Source organism: Xenopus laevis, chromosome 6S, assembly GCF_017654675.1.
Source record: "Xenopus laevis strain J_2021 chromosome 6S, Xenopus_laevis_v10.1, whole genome shotgun sequence".
NCBI classification, from domain to species: Eukaryota; Metazoa; Chordata; class Amphibia; order Anura; family Pipidae; genus Xenopus; species Xenopus laevis.
The window spans coordinates 90,552,651-90,576,169 of NC_054382.1; the positions used below are offsets into that span (position 1 = coordinate 90,552,651).

Consider the following 23,519-nt stretch of genomic DNA (forward strand, 5'->3'; position numbering starts at 1 on the left):
GTTTGGGATTCCGCAAGGATTCTGCCTTTTTCAGCAGGATTCGGCCAAATCCTTCTGCCTGGAAACCTGAATCCTAATTTGCATATGCAAATTAGAGGTGGGAAGGGAAATCGCATGACTTTTGGTCACAAAACAAGGAAGTAAATGTATTCCCCTTCCCACCCTAATTTGCATATGCAAATTCGGATTCGGTATTCGGCTGAATCTTTCGCAAGTTTTGGATTCGGTGCATCCCTTCCTAAAATTACTTTTTAGTATGATGTAGGGTTGACTGGATTAGTCTAAGTTTGAATAGTAAATGCGAATTTTCAAATTATTTTTTTGGTAAAAACTCATTAAAATTTTAATTCATCAACTCGCGTTTGAATGTGACATTTATCACACATCGACCCTGGAAACAGTTCTAATTCGAATATTCGCCACCTAAAACCTACCGAGTTCATTTACATGTCAATGGCAGAGGTCCATTGAAGTTGTTAATAGCCTTACTAACATTCAAGTTTTTTTTTCAAGGAAAACTTCGAATTTGATTCTAATTCGATTCCAATTTTCAGGTGGCTCATATTCGATTGAATATTGGATGTCCAAGTTCCTAAATAACCTCCTATTCGAGCTGTGAGTACAGTAGAATTTATTAGAGTTAAAAAAAATTCACATAACTTCGAAATTTGACCTTTGCTAAATAACCCCCTAAGACATTTTGCAGTTTGTTGTGGGTGCTGAATTATTTCATGTTTTCATTCTGCCATTCATCTTTGTGGTTGCTAGCATAACTGAACCTAGCAAAACAGGCAGGTATATGTCACGATGAACTATATAAAGCACTGCGTATCTTGACAGCGCTATATAAATAAATGATGATGATGATGATGATAAAGTATCGGACCCTCAACTCTAGAAGCCATATGCAATAAAAGGTACAAAGTGTACCCAGGTGCAGTAACACAGTAAGATGCTTGCTTTTAAACAGATGACCAGCAAATGCTTCCCACTGATTGGTTGCTAAGGGTAATAAAACCTACAGAAAACTTTGCACATTTTCCCTATAAATGATATGTAATCATAAAATGGGAGAGCTGGAGGCAAATGTCTTGACTTGACTTTATAAAAATATATTGCATAAAACAGGTCATACAGTATATAAAACCCTAATTTGTGTAAATAAACCATTTTCATATTAATATACTTTTTAGTAGTGTGTTCCACTGGTTAATAATAAATAGAAAATTTCCATTTTAAAAATTAAGGGCGGCCCCTTGGTTCCTATTATTCACGGTGCACACAACCAAAACAAACATGTTAGGACACATTACAGTCAATTACAGACAGAGACAATTTGCAACTATTTTTTTTTTTTTTGTGATTTGAGTTATTTAGCTTTTTGTTCAGCAGCTCTCCAATTTTATCTGGTTGCTTCGGGTCCAAATTACCCTAGCAACCATGAACTGCTATAAATAGCAATAACAATACATTTGTAGCCCTACAGAGCATTTATTTTTCAGATGGACCAGTGATTTCATAGCTGGAAATAGTCAGAAGAAAAAGGCTGATAATTAAAAAAAGCTATAAAATAAATAATGAAGACCAATCAAAAAGTTGCTTAGAATTGGCTATTATATAACATAATAAAAATTTAATTAAAGGTGATCTCTAAGACGGCATTGAAAATTGAAATGGGGAGGCAAAGGAAAAGATGTAAAAGGGCAATATTTACACACATATATATATATATTCCAGTTTGGTAACATTCTTTAATAAGCCACTTAATATAATATAAATATTATATATGTTACTTGAGTATTTATTCTGGAGGTATAGTTTTCCTTTAAATAGCAAGAGGTTTGATCACCATGACTTAAAGGGGACCCGTCACCCAAAAAAGTTATTCTGTGAATGGGGGAATATGTGGAGAGAAGTGACATCTATGAAGTGCTGAATGGAAAGTAATTGCCCGCACCGCCGCTATGCCCAGGCATAGAGGAGGGAAAGACAATATTTGATTAACAGCTGAGAATTTTAAATGAGCTTACAACAGCATGAATGCTTTAAAAAAAAATGGATTTCATGTTTCATTTGAAAACTACTTTTATTATACAGATTTTTGTGTCTGGGTGACAGGTCCACTTTAAATCATATATATATATATATATATATATATATTACAAGTGATATAAAGCAACAGTTAAGAAAACAAAAATAGAAAATGAGGAAGTGATTTATTCCAAGGCCAATCCCAAAACACTTTTAAGTATATCAGTAGTAAAAAGATACAAGTTTAAATGGAAATATTTTGCCTACAGGAGGCTTAATGGTTTTATTTTTATCCACGTAAGCTCTTTTTTCCCCGTGGGCGATTGTCTCTTCCAACAAAGTGCCCAAAAAGCCCAAATGTACAACAAATTAAAGCGGATGTTCACCATTAAATTAGCTGCTAGGGGCACATTTATTAAGCTGGAGTGAAGGATTCGAATGAAAAACACTTTGAATTTCGAAGTATTTTTTTGGGTACTTCGGCCATCGAATAGGCTACTTCAACTTCGACTCGAACTAAAAATCGTTTGACTATTCGACCATTCGATAGTCGAAGTACTGTCTCTTTAAAAAACACTTTGACTACATACTTCGGCAGTTTAAACCTACCGAGGTTCAATGTTAGCCTATGGGGACCTTCCCCAGCACTTTTCTAAGTTTTTTATGATCGAATAAAAATCTTTTGATCGATCGATTAAAATCCTTTTGATTTTTATTCAATCGTTCGTTCAAAATATTTGCGTTAAAATCCTTCGAATTCGATATTCGAATTTGAAGGATTTTACTTCGCTGGTCGAATTTGAGGGTTAACTAACCCTCGAAATCCGACCCTTGATAAATCTGCCCCTTAGTGTGCTGTAGATAGTGATATTGTGAGAATTTGCAATTGCTTTTTTTTGATATTTTGTGTGGTTTTTAGTTGTTGCGCTTTTTATTCTGCAGTTCTCCAGTTTGGAATTTCAGCAGTCTGGTTGCTGAGGTCCATACATTGATGTGAATAAGGGACTGGAATATGAATAGGAGAGGCCCTGAAGCAATTGTACTGTCAGAAATGTTAGAAAGAGTTGGATGCCTTGTTTGCAAGTAAGAAAATACAAGGCTGCCGGTGATAACAGGTAACCTTATGGGGAAAGGTAATAAATGTCATTTCAGGTGGGAATAGTTGCCTTACTATGGATCAAGATGAAGTTAGGTAGGATTTTCCTGACCAAATGGTTGGACTGGATAGACATGGATATAGGATATATACAGTAGGTAGGTAGGTATAATTTGCCATTCTAACCAGTTTAAGCAGTGACAGCAATCAAAAAACCCCATATTCAATAAGGCTAGTGGATTGTACCTGCTGGAAAATGCCAGGATTACTCTATTGCTAGCACTTTTTTGGTTGATTAAGCTCAATTCAAATGTCAGTCCATGCCCCAATGGCAGGCCAAAGAAAAATAACATGACACCTTATGCACAAGTGAAATTGTAGCGGCTAGGGAATCAAAGCAAGAATTCAAGTAATATTTCCATTTTTGACATACAAACGGTAAAATCAAGAAGTTGTAGTGGCCCATAATCTTTTCTATATGTAGTTGAAAGCAAAGTAACCCAGCACAGTTTAAGTTCAGCACAGGTTTTGAAATATTATGCTGATTAATACAGCATGAATTTGTGGCTTGTAATCAGCACAAGTGGTCTCAATTCATATAAAATGCACAATGTATCCATGACAACCAAACACATTTTTTATTTCTTTTACCAGCATAAAGCTGACGGACTTGGATACTGAGGCAATGGGGAAGCTGTTTCTTAGGGCCACACTAAGGTCCTTGTTGGCCCTGGGTGATGATGTCACTGGGGGACCCCAACACCAACCCTCTGTCTGCCCCAACGATTTTGAGGCACTGCTGCCATAACCCTATTTAAAACGTATATTTGTTAATAATGGACCCCCAGCCTCCATGAAAATATACTGTATATTTGCTGGGAAGAGCCAGACCACTGTATGTTATTAGAGGGCAGGGAATGATTCCAAATGTATGTGCTCCCTAGGCTTTCGTGTGTAACCCGCCCCCTCTGTACACGTACTGCTTTGGGGCCGCCCCCCTCTCTCCTCCCCTGCATACTGGGGACAAATGCTTTGAAAAAAGGCAGGGTAGGCTGGTATGGGACCCTATCAATGCGGCAAGTGGGTGGCATGCCACCCTAGAATGGGCCTCGGGCCTGCCAGATGGCAGCTGCATCTAGCCCCTCCTCCTTTTCTATCGTCCTAGTGTCGTTACTTACACTTATCTATCCTTCGTTATCTATCTATCCATTTCTCTTTTATTGAACAAAAATGCGAAATGGCTATTAGGTGGGTGATCAGGAGGGCCCACTCATACCCTCCTGATCCCCCTGTGGGCCGGTCCGACACTGTGTAAAGATTTGGGTAAGCAACCAATCAAAACTGTAGGCCCGTGGCTAACCATAAATACAAAAGACATGAGAAATGATGTTAGAAGTCCCAGTACTGATAACAGATTCAAATTAAATCCATTTGTCAAAATCCCTATACAGGCTAAACTGCATGAGCTCATGTGATGGACCAATATGTTGACTATATGTAGTGCTCTATTGAGCCAGTTCTGTACACAACATTGCAACATATGCATCGCAGCACATTAACTAGCAGAATTAATTGGGTGCCGCCTCACACAGTATGATTACAACAACATATTTGTAAAGCGCCAATATATTCTGCAGTATTCTACAGTAGATACACTGTAGGCGTATATATAATAGATTACATACAATTATTAACTAACAGAAGAGGTTAACAAAGTGCACATCCCTTTAAACAGCAGTAAGCCTGATTACTGCTGATTTATTTGTCCACATATTTAAGTAAAAAACACTTACTGAATCTGTGATATCACTATTAACTGTTATTCACATCAAAACACACCCAACAACATGCAACAGCACAATGGTTACAATGCTTACTACAATGGGAGTCACAAATTGTACTCAATGTACACATCACATTGTACCAGTGATTAAATAAAATGAATTCATTTCCAGAGCTCTAGGGCTTGCAGTAAAAACTATATTCACTTGATGGCAACCTCCTAAATATCATTATAACAGTTCTCATCAGGTCCAACCTTGCAGCACATTACATGCTTTGTGTTTGTATGACTATAACACAAACACAAAAGTATCTAAAAGTATGTCTTGTTTTCTTAACATAAGTAAAGGATGGACAAACTGTATTTATTCACTATTTATTTAGAAAAATATATATGTATCACTAACTTACCAGTGTATATATACTGTATATTGGGGCTAAGTACACATGGATAAAAATAAATGATATACTGTAAACATAAGGAATAGAATAAATCTCCCAAAACGTCAGGCCTATAAATCTGTTTCACATGCAGAAGTAAAATGGCAGAATGAATTGTAAGCTCTACTGAGTAGGGCTCACTTAACCTCTTGCATCAGTTATTTGTTATATTTTATACGTAATCTCTATGTTAGAAGTATAAGCCTTTCTTTTTTTATCTCTCTTTATTTGTGCATTATACAGGAAGCAGTGCAATAATGATATATCACATACAAGAGCTTTTTTCTCAAGCAACACTTTAATGGGGTACATGTGTTGTACACGGAGAAGCAGTACAATGTATTGCGTATCCTCACCAGGGAGCTTAAGGGAACTGTGTTACTGTGGGTGGGAACCTCATTAGCAAATGCCACGAATTGCCAAATGGAACAAGGCAATACAAATGAGGTTAGATAAGATGTGGAACAACAACATCTCTGGCCTTACATCTAATATGCTGGATAGAAATGCCTTTACTAAGCTCACGAGTCCCTGAAAGTGAAAAATGGGTCGGTAGTTGGAATCCAGTAAGCATCAGCCTAGCTGTGCTTTAAATGCCTTTAAAGGAGAACTAACACTTAACTAAATAAGTAGGCTATAAATATTGTACAATAGGTTTTGGGATTCTGTACAAGCCTAAGGCAACCACAGCCCTTTAGCAGGGAATATCTGTATCTCCAAATATGCAATTTCTGCTGCTTCACTGCACATGCTGTGTGCTGCTATACTGTTTATATATAATATAAAAAAAACAAAAAGAGACTGTTCCAACTCTTCACTATTCCCCTAACCAGGCGCACATAAGGCAAACCAAACGAATGGACGGCACTTCTGGACAAGGCTTTATTGGCAGGTCAACAATAAAGCCTTGTCCAGAAGTGCCGTCCATTCGTTTGGTTTGCCATATATATAATATAAATTTGACAATACAGGACTGATTATTAATTAACACAAATAATTACTACACGACAGCACAGAAACCAGTGCAACTAGCATCAGAATTTAATAACCAGCCCTGTAGCATCAGCTTATTTTTCAGACCAACTTCATTTTCTGCTTGATAATTAGTGACGACCCCTAAGCTTAGTTTCCCAACAGCTGCTCAGAGCCCACTGAGCATGTGAGTGTCACAGACACTTTCCAAAACGGTGACTCCTTGTAACAATTATGAAGTCCTGGATCATTTCTGCTATTGAGAAGCTGAAACTTAGGCTGGTGCAATATGTTCAGTATATAAAATATGTCATTTTTAACCATATTCATTTTTAGGTTTTAGTTCTCCTTTAAGTTTCAGCTCACAAGTATCACTAGAAAATGTAAAAATATGTACACATATGGTCCAATATTTATTGAACAGTTTTGGGAAGGATACAGTATTCCACTAAATCTCTTGGGAAGAATACAGTATTCCACTAAATCTCCTGGGAAGGATACAGTATTCCACTAAATCTCCTGGGAAGGATACAGTATTCCACTAAATCTCCTGGGAAGGATACAGTATTCCACTAAATCTCTTGGGAAGGATACAGTATTCCACTAAATCTCTTGGGAAGGATACAGTATTCCACTAAATCTCCTGGGAAGGATACAGTATTCCACTAAATCTCCTGGGAAGGATAAAGTATTCCACTAAATCTCCTGGGAAGGATACAGTATTCCACTAAATCTCCTGGGAAGAATACAGTATTCCACTAAATCTCCTGGGAAGGATACAGTATTCCACTAAATCTCCTGGGAAGGATACAGTATTCCACAAAATCTCCTGGGAAGGATACAGTATTCCACTAAATCTCCTGGGAAGGATACAGTATTCCACTAAATCTCTTGGGAAGGATACAGTATTCCACTAAATCTCCTGGGAAGGATACAGTATTCCACTAAATCTCTTGGGAAGGATACAGTATTCCACTAAATCTCCGGGGAAGGATACAGTATTCCACTAAATCTCCGGGGAAGGATACAGTATTCCACTAAATCTCTTGGGAAGAATACAGTATTCCACTAAATCTCTTGAGAAGGATACAGTATTCCCCTAAATCTCCTGGGAAGAATACAGTATTCCACTAAATCTCTTGGGAAGAATACAGTATTCCACTAAATCTCTTGAGAAGGATACAGTATTCCACTAAATCTCCTGGGAAGGATACAGTATTCCACTAAATCACTTGGGAAGGATACAGTATTCCAAGGCTTGGAAGTAGGGGTAGGCACAAGAAGCACATGCCTAGGGCACAAAGCTTGGGGGACGTCAGGCACTTGCCTTATATGCATCCTACCCTAGCCCGTCAAATGTCACCACATTGAAAATCTGTGAAGTCGGAAGGCATGCACGCGCGCCCTCGGTTGCGCATGGTTACGCACAATTACGCACGCGCGTCCTCGATTACGCACGTGCGCCCTCGGTTACGCACAATTACGCACGTGCGCCCTCGGTTACGCATAATTACGCACGTGCGCCCTCGGTTACGCACAATTACGCACGCGCGTCCTCGATTACGCACATGTGCCCTCGGTTGCGCATGGTTACGCACAATTACGCAGGCGCGTCCTCGGTTGCGCACCCTTGCGCACAGCTGCGGCGGGGACCAAAGTTGCCGGCTGGGGCAACTGACAGACCTGGCCCGGCACTGCAGTATTCCACTAAATGTCTTTGGAAGGAATATTTCAATATGTTGGGAAGGATACAGTATTCGGCCAAATCCCTTGGAATAGATTCTGTACTCAGCCAAATAAAAAGAATGGTTTTGGTCAGTGTTTCCCAATTTTGTTTGACTCGTTTCCTGGTGTTTAAGATCAAAAATCACAGGTATGTTATAAAGTAGCTGCAGGCGTGTTATTTACAGTTGGGCAGAAATGCACTAAGGCTATGAACAAAAATGTGTATTATTCTTCATTCAGCTCCTGTGAGCTCCAGCAGCAGAGTATGAGCAGCTCGGTCGTCCCTTCAGCGATCTGACACATTATCGAACACATGCGATCCACACACACACTGGGACAGAGGCGGTGCAGCGCATGCGCGACAATCTGCCACACGTCAGACTCCCTGAGAGAGAGAGAGAGAGAGAGAGCGGCGCTTGCAGATCTGTACAGGCAGCAGCAGCAGCAGCAGTGGAGCAGGAGCATCAGGGCGAGGGGAAGGACTGGCAGCTGATGTGGCTATTGCTTCTGTGGAAGCCGGTGACTGTAAGTAGGTGAATGGGAGTGAATGGAGAAGAGGAGACACAGTATGACAGAGTGGAGAGAGTCGATTAGCTGTGGAATAAGTATTGAGTGAATGTGCAGGAGTCGGGCTGCCGCTCGTAGCTTCCCATCTCATCCCGTGTCAGTGACGGAGCCGCAGTGCCAGGGCTCGTTGTCCCCACAGGAGATCTCGGTGCTTCCCCGGCTTGTTAGAATGGTGGCGGGTGGCCAGTGGCTGCTGAAGGACAAGTGATGAGAAGCGGTGCCGGGATCTTGTCTGGAGGCGCTAGCGCTGTTGCGGCACAGCCTGGATAAGCTCGGGCTGGAGGGCTCCCTACAACCTGCTGCCCCTCACATGGAGACTTACAGCGCTGAGCACAAGCTGCATACCGACAAGAAGAGGCAAAACCGTGCACCGTCCCCAGCCAGACCCTTCCTAAGGGAACCTCATACCAGAGCGCCCCCCGCCAAGCCCTCCGTGCTGCCCCCCAAATCCCCGAGCAGCAGCGTCAGGCACCAGTCCCCCGCCGCTCACAGCCGTCTATCCAGGCGCAGCACAGCGCCAGCCAAGGAGAAGCCAAGCCCGGCCAAGCCCTGCAGCGCTAAAGCCTCGCTCACCAGCAAGAGAGCATCCCGACCCCCTCATCATGGAGCCGCCGAGCCCACCGGTAACAAGGGGGTCACTAGGAGACAACTGCTGGCCGCTCCTTCCTCCCCTCAGCCCTCTGCTCTTGCTCCCACCAGGAGGAGACTACAGGGGCGGGACAACACGTTAGTGACAGGTGCAAGGGTCAGTCACACCGACAGCAGCTCCGACCTGTCAGATTGTCCCTCGGAGCCCTTGTCCGATGAACACCGACAGCTACCGGCGCAAAGCAGCGATAACGAGTCTGGATGTAGCGATCAGGCAGCGGCCCGAGCGGAGAGGACGCACAATGTGGAGACTCACAGGCAGCAACATGCGGCGACCCCTAGCGATGAACCTCGAGAGAGCGTGGGGGTCCCCGGTAAGCGCCCAGCAACGCCAAGCCGAGTGCAGGACGAGAATTTGCTCAGGGAACTGGAGGAGCTGCGCTCTGAGAATGACTATCTCAAGGTAAGGACCCGCAGAAGAAAGAAAAAACATTTGTCTGAGTTTTTAATAGCTTAGGCCTAGTCCATAAAGGTTTATTGCACTGTATGAAAATACACAGTCCACTATAGTCTGCGGCATAAGCTGGATCCATCCAGGGCAATGTATAAGCTTCATTATTATTATTATTATTATTATTAACCTTCATTTCTCTAGAGACAACATGTACCAGAGACTGTTCAGCATTCACATCCCTCCCTGCATCTACAGAGCTTTCAATTAAACATCCATATGACCTTTTTTGGGGTCATTTTTTTATCAGAAACGAATAAACCTACCTTTATTTTTGGAAACAGGTGTAGAAAGGGTCAAAATGTGTCTCCTGGCACTTATTTGCATAATTCCTTATATATCCTCAGGATGTACATGCTGCTTGACTTGCAGGCCCATAGTTCCCTGTGAGCTGGAAATGGTTCACTACTTCCTCTTTGTTGGTTCCATTGCGCTGGCCTGTGCAGGGTTGTAGCAGTGTCACACAGGACAATTCTAAACATTTTGTGACTTTAGTTATTGAGTAGTTCAATGGGTGGGATAAAAATTGTTGAAATCACCCCCATTTCACTTGTATGGCAGTCACCTGAGGTGTGTATGTTTCCCATGAGCTTCTAACTGATGAAAGCTCAAACTGCTCAAAATGAATAAGTCTAATGTCACACTAGCGTACTGTATTTAGATTGTAAGCTCCAGGATCAGACTGGGGGGTTGGTTTAAGCCCAGCAGGACTGCCGCCTCTGGGCCTGCACAGCCTCCCCAGGCCCCCAAGCCACAACCCCCTGGGCCCCCACTTCAGCCACAACCTTCCTCGTCTAGAGGGAGCAGGTCTGGGTCAACGGAGCCCGTGAAGTCTGGGGCCCACTAGGTTTTTTCCTAGTGTCTTGTTGGCCCAATCTGACCCTGGTCAACTCGACAGCGCAGTGACCTTATATATACTATCTTTTACCACATGGGGCTTAATCTGTATATTTATACTTTAATTATTATAATAATTTATCTTCCTGTGTGTACTTTCCTTTAAAACTGGTATACAAGTAGCTCTTATTTGTTATAATCCGATAGTAATCCTATAAATTCTCTCTCTCTCTCTCTCTCTCTCTCTCTCTCTCTCTCTCTCTCTCTCTGTCCCCATATATATGCTGTATATAGAATATATACATACAATTATACATACATAGATACAGTCCATTTGGAAAAAATCAAATATCCTTATGCTTCATGTTGTAATATTTATGATGAATGTGAGCAGCCTGTCACCATCATGTGCATTAGGACCCAAACCTGCATTCTGATATCCTTCTCACAATCATTTACAGCAACAATCACACAGAGCCTGCCTGTCCATCCCTAGTGGTATCATAGAGGGTTTTTAAGATTCCCCCCCTTCAGTGGTGTCATCCAGTTGCTCTAACTTTTGGGCACCACTGGCTTCCTGTTGAGAGGCTAAAATTCCCAATGGTTATGTTATAATGAGAAATGTGATTTTTGGACAAGGGCAGATTAGAATGCACATCATTTTGTGGTTAACAGCTTGCAGAGGTTACATGTGTCTGGTTGCTCTCCTATCAACTAATTGCCTGGTGTGACAAGGTTCTTTAATAGTTTTTTAGTCTGCACTCTCCACTTTTCACCTTTCTTTTATATAGGGCAATACTCGTGTCCAGTGGTCCACTTTCCAACCGGCTTTCCAGAAATCCAATTTATGATACAGCACCGTGCAGTAGTTAAAGAAATTAAAAAGCCTTTATTCATGGCTTCCTGATCTGTTACAAACACACAACATTTCAGGCCTGTTTCCAACCCTTTGTCAAGTCAACTTGAAAAAGGGCTGGAAACAGGCCTGAAATGTTTTTGAAAGTCCATTGGCTTATTGGCTAGAAATATTAGCTACAGAAGGTTTGTTAAAGGGATTGTTCACCTTTAAATTAACTTTTAGTATGATGTAGAGAGTGAAATTCTTAGCCAGTTTGCAATTGGTTTTAATTCTTTATTATTTGCAGTTTTTGAGTCATTTAACTTTTTATTTAGCAGCTCTCTAGTTTGCTATTTCAGCAATCCATTGCTAGGGTCCAAATTATCCTAGTAACCATAAATTGATTTGAATCAGAGACAGGAATATGAATAGGAGAAGTATAGAAAGGTGAGTAATAAAAAGTAGCAATAACAATACATTTGTAGCTTTACAAAGTATTTGCTTTTGGTGGGGTCAATGACCCCCATTTGAAAGCAGCAAAGAAGCAGAAGAAAAAGGCAAATAATTTAAAAACTATAAAAAAAAATAATGAAGACCAATTGAAAGGTTGCTTAGAATTGGCCATTCTATAACATACCAAAAATTAACTGAAAGGTTAACCAACCCTTTAAGAGACAGATGCACATGATTGTTGTAGAAGATATCTGCTGTGTGACTTGCTATAGAATACACATTGTCACAATTTGTTAAATTAAGTTGTGTTTAATGGAAACTGCAGTCACTGTTACATTAGACTGCTACATAGGAACAAGTGATTAGCATAAATACAGAAATTGCAAGACTGATACTTTCTTTTACTGACTATTATAAAGGATGATTTTTAAAAGACATTAATAAGGACTGTCATCAGAGTAACAGGACATACATTTAGGGAACCTGTTATGCAGAATGCTCAGGACCTAGGGTTTCCGGATAATGGATCTTTCCATAATTTGAATCTTCATACCTTCAGTCTACTAGAAAATCATATAAACATTAAATAAACCCAATAGGGTGGTTTTATCTATCTATCTATCTATCTATCTATCTATCTATCTATCTATTTATATTTTTCTATCCAGCTAAGCATACACAGGCAAAATTGATAGAAGGATTACCTGATCAAATAAGACCTGTATGGTGATTAAAATACATTTGTTGCAGGAGTAGATTCAAGTGCAAAAAGCAGAACAAGAAAAAGACATTAATGGGAAAATTAAAACTGGTTTGGTTAATGGAAGTGGTATCAGGTGCCCTTGGAGGCCCTCTATGTGCAGTCCTTAGCATAAATCTGAAATAGCCACTTGCACTTCTTGCCACCTTTTGCCCTTTAGAGAGTTTTATATCCTTGGGATGAAGCATCTGTGTGAGCGCATTTACTTTCATATAAGGATTCCACAGAACCTGGCAATAAATTCACAAATAGCTCATGTGTGCAACTGATTAAAATAATTGGACCCCATTCATTGGAATCAAACCGGAACATAGCAGGTCGCCCTTCTGTGACAATTCCATTTATAGATGAGTGTCTAGAACAGGAGCACCCAAACTGAGGAACATAGCAACATAGTCTGGCAAGAATGCAGTCAATAAATCAGGCCCTGCTCGTAAAAGTAGGTTCTATAATCCGATAAGCACAAAACAAAAACTGTGGTACCGTGTTAGCCAGTAGCAAAAATAACAAATAAAAAAACAAAAAATACAAAAAGTATTGTAGAAGTGATACCTATATAAACCTATATGATACCGATATAGGTATCACTTCTACAATACTTTTTGTATTTGTTTGTTTTTTATTTGTTATAATCCGATAGTAATCCTATAAATTTTGTGTTCTTTGCAGAATTATTACGGGTAGCCTTTTCTCCCCATGTTTCAGAAATACACTTTTTAAAATCTTTTCGTGGAGGATTCGTTACATAAAGAGCCAAATCTAGACCGTAATTTGCATATTCAGATTTAAGCAAAATTACAAAAAATGCATTATTTGCGGAGTGTTTTTAAGTGACATGAAATTAGGAGTTCAGATACACAGGAATTATGAGTAGGGATGTACCGAATCCAATGTTTTAGGGGTTTTTTTGGCCAATCGATTGGACTCAGAGTTTATAATCCTGCTGAAAAAGGCAGAATCCTGAACCAAATCTTGCATTCAGTGCATCCCTAAGTATGAAAAAAGTTATGGATTTGCTGCATTGTTTTCTTTGGTGTCACTGCCCTTCTCACCATTATTCATTCTCTTCCATTTCTGCTGAGTTGATGGAGACGCTCCAATGAGCCCAGACAATAAACAAGTTCTCTGTATTCACATAAATGTAGAGCTAAGATTCTTATCCTACGGGTTAGGACCCAGAAATGAGTCTCTAGGGTGGTTAACTATAATCCCCTAAATATTGTAAATTTCATTCTACACAGAATTTTTTTTAAAAATAAGTTGAAAATTGCTTTTTTTTTACATACTTTAGCTGACCCCCTAACTTAATATGGGGTACTAGCTTTTAAGGTTAGAGGAGAAAGGTTAGTAGCATGTGCAGTTTAAGTCTTATTTGGTCCTGACTTCAATAACATGTGCTAATGGTTGGCACTCCAGAGAGCTGGCAAAGGAAGTAGTGTGGCTAGACAAATAGTCAACCTGCACCCAATCCTAACCTATCCACTTCCAGCCCTCATTCAACACAGCAAGCTGTCAGTTTTATAGACCCGTGCCCACCCACAACCGTACTTTGCCCAATTTCCTCCTCTAGAAGCCTTTTTTATGGTCTCATCCCTACTCTGTCTGCCCCCTTGGTGATGGGATAGGTGGACAGAGTAGGCATGAGTACAGGCTCCTGAAGGAAGAAGTGGGCATAGGAAGGTTGTGGTAGGCAAATAGCAGCTTTCGGTCTGAACCCACCAGGGTCCTGTCAGTTTCGAGCTGGCCCTAACATCAATGAAAGGAAGGCAAAGTAGCTAGAGATGGTGGAAACCAACACAGTTGTGCTACTCTACTATTTTATTAAGATATAAGCAAACAGTGCAGTTTTGTGTTGCAGTTTGGAGAGAGGCCTGTCCAGGGGGTCAAAGTTATATACAGTAAATATACTTCGTCATTTCTTTAAGAAACTCAAATGTCCAGTGTTGTCTAGTCATTTCTAAGGATACATGTTTGTAATAGGACCCAAAGAATAAAAAAGTTTGAACACAAATCACTGAGATTCACCATCTATTTCTTATCTTATATGCAATAGTTCCATTGGTCTTCTTTTTCTTTTGGCTTTTTTTAATGGAAATGTTGGATTATTCCCTGATTGCCTTAATAGGTAATAGGATAACATTGACAGGAAAATCAATATATTTTTCCATGTAGGATTTTCCATGTAGGATTTCCATGTAGGATCCTTTGGGAATTTTACACCAATATTTTTTTATGGTGCATGCATGTTGTATCATCCTGCACAAGCCAGCATATCCCCATTTTAGCTTGTGCTGCCTGTACTCTATATGTCTGTGCAACTTATGCCTTTTTCAGCATGCTTATGCCATTGCGTGGATCGCTTGTGTTTTTAATCATGGGCAAGTAAGCTGTTGGATAGCTGTTGTCTTTGAACAAGCTGATTCAGAAATTACTCATTTGTGCACTAATGATGTTTGTTGTGATAGTGGAGTAAGGGGAGGAGGGTGACCTGCAGAGGGTAGGCCTTTTGTTTTTTAACTTCTTTCCGGTAATGATTGTGTTTTCTTACATGAGCCACAGTGTCCCCAGTTTACCTCTTGCTGTCTATATTATGCATGATGCTGCAGCTAACGGCTTTTTCACCATGCTTAAGCCATTGGGTAGATCTTTTGTGATTTATTCATGGATGAACAGAGGCTTTTGGAGAACTGTTGTACTGATTCAGTAATTATGCCTTTCTTGCACTAAGGATGGTTATACTCGTAACATAGTAAAGGAAGGGGAGAGCCCTGCTGAAGAGATGGTCTTTATATTCAGTCAGTGCCTCTCTACAGGTGATAGGAGTTCTGTATGCTCTTACCATTTGCAAATATCTCAATCTCCTGCTGCCCTCTGTATGCCCGCATGCTGCCAGTTGCTTGTCTCTTCACCTACCACCTGCTACTGAGCTGGAGAGGAGGCTGCTGACAGGCTGGAGGCAGGGGGATTAGCATATTAGTCCTATTAATCAGCACTGTGTCTGGGATTTTAATCAGACTCTGACTCTCACAGTTTAAACCATGCATTGAATGGGCACTCACTCAGCTAGCCATAAACACTGTCTCCAGACCATTAGGGCAATTTAAAAATCAGTTGTCAGGAGAGTCTTCACATTTTTATGTAGTCGTTTTTGTGTTATAGTTTTGTTTATTATCTACTTTTATAGGTAGGGGTTATCTACTATCGGTTCTCCTCTCTCTCTAGTATAATCCCACCAAATTCCCCTTTCTCCATATAATTTTATTCTATAATTCTGTTATACTATCTGAGCCATCCTTAGGGAGGTCGCTGCCTTTGTAATGTGCTTTGCGAGCAATGGAGGCGCCCTGTGTTCATTGCATAAAGTATTAAAGGGGACCTGTCACCCTAAGAAATAATTTCAAATTTTTTTCTATCATCTTAGTTGAGCAAAATAAACTTTACTTACATTGTATTTATTTTTTAAATTTTGTTTCCTTCTGCCTTGGAATTATACAATCACAGCAAGCAGTCAGCTGCCATTTTGTGGACACGGTCATGAAGGGAAATTGTGTATCACCCCAAAATCGTGTGTATGCACCAGGATGGGGGACCTAATGTCCATGTGCAGTGCCCTACACAATTACAGAGCCTGAGGAGGAAAGGGGGAATGTGAGGAAAGCAGTGACATCTAGGAAGTGCTGAATGGAAAGTGAAAGTAATTGACTGCCCCTCCTCTATGCCACGGGCATAGAGGTGGGGCAGTTAATATTTGATTGACAGTTTAGATATTTAAACACCTTTATAACAGGTATGAATGTTTTAATGAAAATACATTTTGGGGTTCCATATTTCATTTGCAAAGGACTTTCATTATGCAGCTTTTTATGTGTAGGTGACAGGTCCACCTTAATGGGATTATTCAATTTAGATTAAATTTTTAGTATGATGTAGAGCAGTAATCCCCAACCAGTTGCTTGTTGCTTCCAGTGTTGCTTGGACTGCCAAACAGAGTCTCCTGTAGGCTGCCAGTCCACATAGGGGCTACCAATAGCCAATCACAGCCCTTATTTGGCACCACCCAGGAACATTTTCATGCCTCTGTTGCTCCCTAACTCCTCCCTAACTCTTTTTACATCTGAATGTTGCTTACGGGTGAAAAAGGTTGGGGACCCCTGATGTAGAGAGCGACATTCTGAGACAATTTGCAGTTGGTTTCCATTTTTTTGTGGTTTTTGTATTATTTAGCTCTCCTGCTGCAATTTAATCAATCTGGTTACTAGGGTCCAAATTACCCTTTTTGGACCATAGAGAGAACTGTCTCTTTAATAAACTTTCAGGCTTTTGTTTACAAGCTTTATTCCCATGAGCCTCTTTGCAATAAGGAGTTTTTCCTTGCCAGGAACAACCTGCGGTGTCCAATCAGTGTGGGCCTTCCTGGTCAAGTCACCTCAACAGTGAAAAGTGGAGCAATGCTAGACAACGGTTGGTGGCAACATCTAGAAAATTATGCAACCTGTACAGCTGCAGATTTTATATTTATGTATGCATTTGTTATTATAAATGAATGCCATTGCAAAAATACCAAAGATTGTTGTGGTCTTACGTATATGGCACTGCCAGGCAGAAGTACAGTAGCATTAGAGGACTTGTGGCAATTCATTTAGGCAGGAAGACAGGATGCAAAGTGCCAGAAAAATTGCAGATTACTCCTGGTTTTTTTTTTATACTTTCCATATTGCCTTTCCAGTCGTAAATTATGCTTATGCATAGTTATAGTTAAACCTTAAAATTAGGGATGCACAGAATCCACTATTTGGGATTTGGCCAAATCTCTGTATACTTTGTTAAAGGTTTGGCTGAGTACCGAACTGAATCTAAATTGGCATATGCAAATTAGGGGTGGAAAAGGAAAAAGGAAAAAAAATGACTTCCTTGTTTTGTGACAAAGTGCCATGTGATATCCCTTCCCCCCTAATTTACATTTGCAAATTAGGATTCCGATTCGGTTCAGTCAGGCACAGGGATTTGGCTGAATCCTGCTGAAAAAGGCCGAATCCCAAACAGAATCTTGGATTCGATGCATCCCTACTTAAAATCCTGCAGATGTTTTGTATATAACAAAATTGCACTTTTCTGTTGATCATTTGCCATTGTATAAAAGGGGCCCCTGCATAGGATTTGTTTTCCTGGGCCAATACTTCACTAAGGACTACACACAGTGCCGTCACTGTGTAATTATATGGGAGCATAACGCGTAATAACAAACAAACCACACTCTTTCCCTTTTTAACTATTGCAGTACATGTGCACATCATGAGAAGACCCACCCATAACAAACTCACAGTCAAAACATGACAGCACCTTGATCTTCTTAAGATGGATGTCCCCTGGCATTGACTTTATTTGCTCATAGCTCTGTTGCTCTTATTTTATTCTAAAGCATCATATAAGGAAACAATTTCTGTGGAAAGCATTTTATCCCGTTTTGCAAACTTTTGCGGTCTCTTATTAGCAGTGGGCTGGCTCAAAATCCCCATTAGAGTGAAGTAGGCTTCTAGTATAATAGGCACATTGTCAGAGATAAATTGACTAATGGTGGGATAAATCCCTATAGTGTAAGTCCCTTCAGTGATAATATCCATTTCTCATCCATTGCTGAGGAAATGCTTGGGAATTGGAGGAGGGAGGTAAGTGCACTTACTAGGTCATGCGGTAGGGTTTCTGTTTAAAAAAGAACTGTATCAGTTGAATGTGATTCAACATTGAATAATAGTGTAACCATGGGTGAGTTCCTTTTGTAAATGTGAAATCCCAAACTTCTGTTATATACTTTTGATAATTTTATAACAACTTTAATTCTTTTAGAATTTAGCTCTAGTAGCTCAGCTAAATAATATACGCATGTTATGCATTTTCTGTACTTCCGTATTCTAGGCTATGACAATCATAAAATCATTACACACAGGGTTGGTTTTAGAGGAGGTTATTTACCCTGGGCAAGTCCTAGCATGCAGGGAAGGTAGTTTATATGGGCAACATTTGCCCCAAGCAGCAATATGCCTGTCAGCTGTCAAAATGTATTACAGCAGTCAGGCTTCAGAGTACTGATGATCGAGTTGGAAAATATTTAACCCACAACTGGCCTTAACCTTCTACTTCCCAGTCTAACCTAAAGCACACTTCCATTTTCTTACCCGCACCCACCATAACCACCTTTTATGATGTAAAAGTTTAACTGGGTCAATCACCAGGAGATGAATTAACACAATTAAATCACCAGAGATGAGGTGCCCTGAAGTTTCATCCACCACCTGCCCAAACTCATACGTAGGGCTCATTTGGCCCAACCCCACCCAACCTGCAGGTAAAGACGCATGAAATTATTAGTTCAGAAGTTATTATGAGGTCTCACAATAGATTACAAATACCCAAGGTCTTAAAACAAGCAAATGTTCTTGGAATCTGTTCAGTATAGATTGTTAGAAATGATTCCAAACAAACTCTTCTGTCACTTTTTTTCTGTGATCCAGAGAAGCAATAGAATCATTTACATAAGATCGAAAAGGCTTGTTATCTGCCATGCAGTCACTAATGCATTTAGAAGGAAGGAGTCTTTTCCGATACAGTTGTACAAAATGGTTTTAAAGTGGAGACCTTTCACACCATCTTGACTGGCCGTGCCTTGGCTGGAAATGTACTTCTGCCTGCCATTCCAGGGTGATAAGGAGAATAGGGGACTTCACTCTTCTTCTCTTTAGAGTCACAATCAGGCTCCTGTTAGCTCTTGATAGAGCGAGGGGAGGTATGCAGCTCACCAAGTTCCCCTGAAATTCTGTGGCTGCACATCTTCCCCTGAAATTCTGTGGCTGCACATCTTCCCCTGGAAGCCTCTTCCATTATTTTTTAAAGTGGCCCTGTAAGAAACAAAACATCTTTAAACATACTCAAAAAATAATTTCCATAAAGTGCACAATTTGGGTTTTTATAATTTTTTTTGTTAATCTACAGATCATTCTGCAATGGGAACCATCATTAAAAAAGCAGTGGCCTAGTGACCACAAAGGTCATCTCTACTGTAGTCTTTGGTTTCAGAAAAAATGCAGGTGCAGTTCTTGTTTCTTTAATCAGATACTTTGAGACCTTGACAAGAGCATTAAGTGATTTTCATTCAATAGGATATTTGTCTATTGATCTTGTTTTCTGGTAATTAAAATCCCTACAAGCGCTCTGATTTTTAAAGGTCACAATCCCACCATACCCAAATCAAGGCAAATCCCAAATGCTGGTACTATCTCTTTGCCCATATGTTGTCATGTTTTGTCATGTTTTTCTTAGGCTAGCACCTTGCTACCTGGCAGTAGATTCTTGGTGAAATATTTCCTCACCATTTCATTGATCCTACAGGCTAATAGTGCCTAAGCAGATTTGCTTAAAGGAGAAGGAAAGGCTAAAATTAAGTAAGCTTTATCAGACAGGTCTATATAAATACACCAGTAAACCCTCAGAGTAATGCTGCTCTGAGTCCTCTGTCAAAAGAAACACCACATCTTTCTTTCCTTCTATTGTGTACTCATGGGCTTCTGTATCAGACTTCCTGTTTTCAGCTTAAACCTCCAGGGCAGGGCTTGAGCATGCTCAGTTTGCTCCTCTCCCCCTTCCTCCTCCCATCCCTGCTGTAATCTGAGCTCAGAGCTGTAAGTGAGCAGGGAGAGACTCAGGCAGGAAGTGATGTCACACCAAGTTTATATGGCAGCTTCTATCCTAAACAAACAGATACAGTGTCTAGAGCTGTTTACTCAGGTATGGTAAAGCATTCTGCAGAATAAACATAGCATTCTAGCTTGCACTATTGTGGCTGATATGTTGGCAATAAACTGTCTTGGAGCTTTCCTTCTCCTTTAATGGTGAAAAATCCAAGTGTGGTTGGGATACTTATCTATTCCCTTCTAGTTCAACTGGTGACTAAATTAAATAAAATGGCTACATATTTTGTAAGCATTAGACACCATTCAGAATTTATTTTCTGTTTAAATGATATTGTTTATGAAGAGTTGCTTGTATTCCGTTAATTTTGAGCCTTTTTATCTTTTTAACAAACACCTTAGTCTATTTGTTGAGATTACTCTTACATATTGTACGACAGGATTTTTTCCCCATTAATTAAACATAGCAGTCATTGTTGTGTTTTTTACATTAGTTGGCTTCGCCAGCAATATGTCTGGATAATTAATAAAAAAGGCAGCACATAATATTAATTTCCACAGTTCTTCATAAGGAAATTTCACAGTTCACTATTTGCTTGTATGGGTTTTTTGGGGGCATAGTTTTATACAGCGTCAGACTGGGCTGGTGGGGCACCAGGAGAAAACCCAGTGGGCCCCTGGTAGTGATGTGGGTTAACCAACAATTCAGGGTGTTAGGGTTAAACTTGGCTAACTGTTGTGGTTTAGGGTTGGATTTGGGTCAGATTGGAGAAGTACACTTGTCCTCTGCTCCTGAAGATTTCCTTACTTTTAACCAGAGGTGTGCACAGAATTAGTGTATAGAGCGAGATGGTATGTTTCAAGTTTGGGTCCTACAATGATAACATCTTACGGGTCAGCGTCAGGTGTGGGTTACGGTTTTATGGGTTAGTGTCGGGTGCTGGCTGAGTTTTTCCTGACACGCACATCACTAGGCCCCCAGCCCTCGTGGGCCCCGCAACCCCAGACCCACAGCTTGCACTGCAGAGAGAGGCAATCTTGGTGGCTGCAGGTAGCAGCAAGCAAGAAGTTCATAGTTTGGCTATATAATACTTATTAGGAGGGTGTGTGTGGTGGGGGGTAGGTTGCACCAGTGTGGGGGCCTTTAGGTGGAAGCCCTGGTGGGCTTGGCCATTCCAGGCTGACACTGACTGTAATTAAAAAGCTACACCAGTGATCAGAAACCTTGTGGATTGTGGTAAGCAAATTACTTACTTTCATTACTTACGGTAGATACATTACAGCTCACTATACCTCCAATAATGTACCTTACCAGATTTACTGTTGCAGTGATTTTGTTCCCAAAGCGCAAACTGGGCTGATTCTCAGCTTGCAGTGAATCTTTTGCCATTTGTAACCAAACACCTGGGGCTAGTAACAAATTATTGGTGGTCTGAGGCTCATTATGCATTTTATAGTAAGCAGAGAATGGTTTTGTTAGTGGGTTGCTCTGTTAGGCTGCAGGGTGGCCAGGAATTCGCCTATCTCACACATATATTGGATGCAGAGTGACCTGGTAAAGATGTTGTGGTGAGCGCAGAGTCTTGTGTTGTGTCTGTAATCAGGGACACTGGAGCACATTGATCCATAATTATACACTGAGCTGGTTAGTACCAGAGTTTGACCTTCAGCCAGTCATGACAGCCTTGTATTATTACTAGCAACACCATATTCTGCAGCAGTGTACAACAGAAGGGTACATACATGAATTACACATATTATATCACAATACTGGCAAACAAGAGGTGAAGAGGGTCTTGCTCATTAAAACTTTCAGTTGATTTACCTAAATTCACAATTTTGTTTCAAAGATCATTAAGTGCATGATGCATGTTAAGGTTGCAAACAAGCTGAGTAAAACAAATGACTCATTAACAGTCAGAATGTTGCATGTTAGGGCCAGTTATTTGCACAGTAAGCACTCACCCCCACATATCTCAATCCTCTGATGCTTTGTAGCTGTGTAATGCTGATTTTATTTCTCCAACACCCTGGAGGCTGACAGTGGGAGCGGCCGGGGGTTATTTATCCCCATGCTCTCTTCCTCTGTACATTGGGGAACTCTTTGTTCATTTTACCTGACAGAACTGAGAAGCTTCATTTATACCATGAAATCTAAAAGGAAAAAAAAGAAAAAATATGCACATTTTATTCTTGAAAACAATAGGTTGTGCTTTGCTAATTTGTCTTTCTCCCACCTGAAATATAGGAGTATATCTTTTAAAATGTGTAAACAAAGAACAACAAAAATATGCCCACAACTGCAACTAAATTCAGTCACATGAAACTAACAATGGTTATAGATATGCCCTTTAGAATACTGCCTTTCTGATGGCATACCTCCCAACATTGAAAAAACCGAAAGAGGGACAAAAAGATCAGATTTTTGTCCACACCAATTTTATGGCTGCACCCCCTAATTACCATGTCCATTTTACTAAATTTTGCAGGTTATGAAAGTTTGACCAGATATCTGGGAGTTTTAGGGCCATGTTATAGCAGGTTTGCTAATGAAGGTGAAAGTACCCTTTATACTGTGCCCTTTAATAAACCTGCTTATCTTAAATGGTATCTTTGCGTGTCTTAAATTGTTACAAATGTAACAAGTGCAGGTGTTGAGTATTCTGGGCTCTCTGCCAAAGTTTCAGAAACTTTGTATCTTTCTGGCATCAGTGCAGGAGATCAAAGGGAAACTCAGGACATTATGATAAAATAATCACCTTGTGGGTCAGGCAATAGTCATTCAGAAATCTAAACAGCCATGTTTCTGAGTCGTTCTGGCCTAAAGCTGGCCATAGACGCACACAGATGCTATCGTACGAATCGAGGATTCGTACGATTTTCGGACCGTGTGTGGAGAGTGCTGACATCTTTCTTCTGGCGGAGATCAGTCGTTTGGTTGATCGGACAGGTTTGATTTTGACCCGAGCGATCCCGCCGAAGCCCATTGCGCATCGTAATCGGATCGTTGGGCCATACAGCCGAACGTTCAGATTACCCCCGATATAGCCATGCTCGTTAATGGCATATCGGGGAAAGATCCGCTCGTTTGTCGATGTCGCCAAACGAGCGAATCTTTGCGTCTATGGCCACCTTAACCTGTGAGTGCACCTGCAATTCTGAGCATTTTTTCAAACACCAGCCAATCTGAAAATCGCTCATCAGCTCAACCACAAAAAATTGCCGGTGTCCTAATA

General features: G+C 40.5%; 1 protein-coding gene and 1 long non-coding RNA gene across 4 annotated transcripts in view; one reads left to right on the plus strand and one right to left on the minus strand.

Moving 5' to 3' along the window:
- Positions 1–8,439: 8,439 nt before the first annotated feature.
- Positions 8,440–23,519, plus strand: part of mtcl1.S (microtubule crosslinking factor 1 S homeolog) — an 87,750-nt gene continuing 72,670 nt past the window's right edge. For all 3 annotated transcript variants that reach the window (XM_018223638.2, XM_041567805.1, XM_018223639.2), the window contains exon 1: positions 8,440–9,665. In XM_018223638.2, the coding sequence (XP_018079127.1) occupies positions 8,925–9,665 (741 nt within the window). In that variant the 5' untranslated portion in view covers positions 8,440–8,924. The remainder of the gene's footprint in view (positions 9,666–23,519) is intronic.
- LOC121395148 lies at positions 18,961–22,571 on the minus strand. Its single transcript, XR_005962287.1, has 2 exons — positions 22,249–22,571; positions 18,961–19,494 (listed from the first exon to the last, which is right to left on the minus strand). It is a non-coding gene; the product is annotated as an uncharacterized LOC121395148 (long non-coding RNA).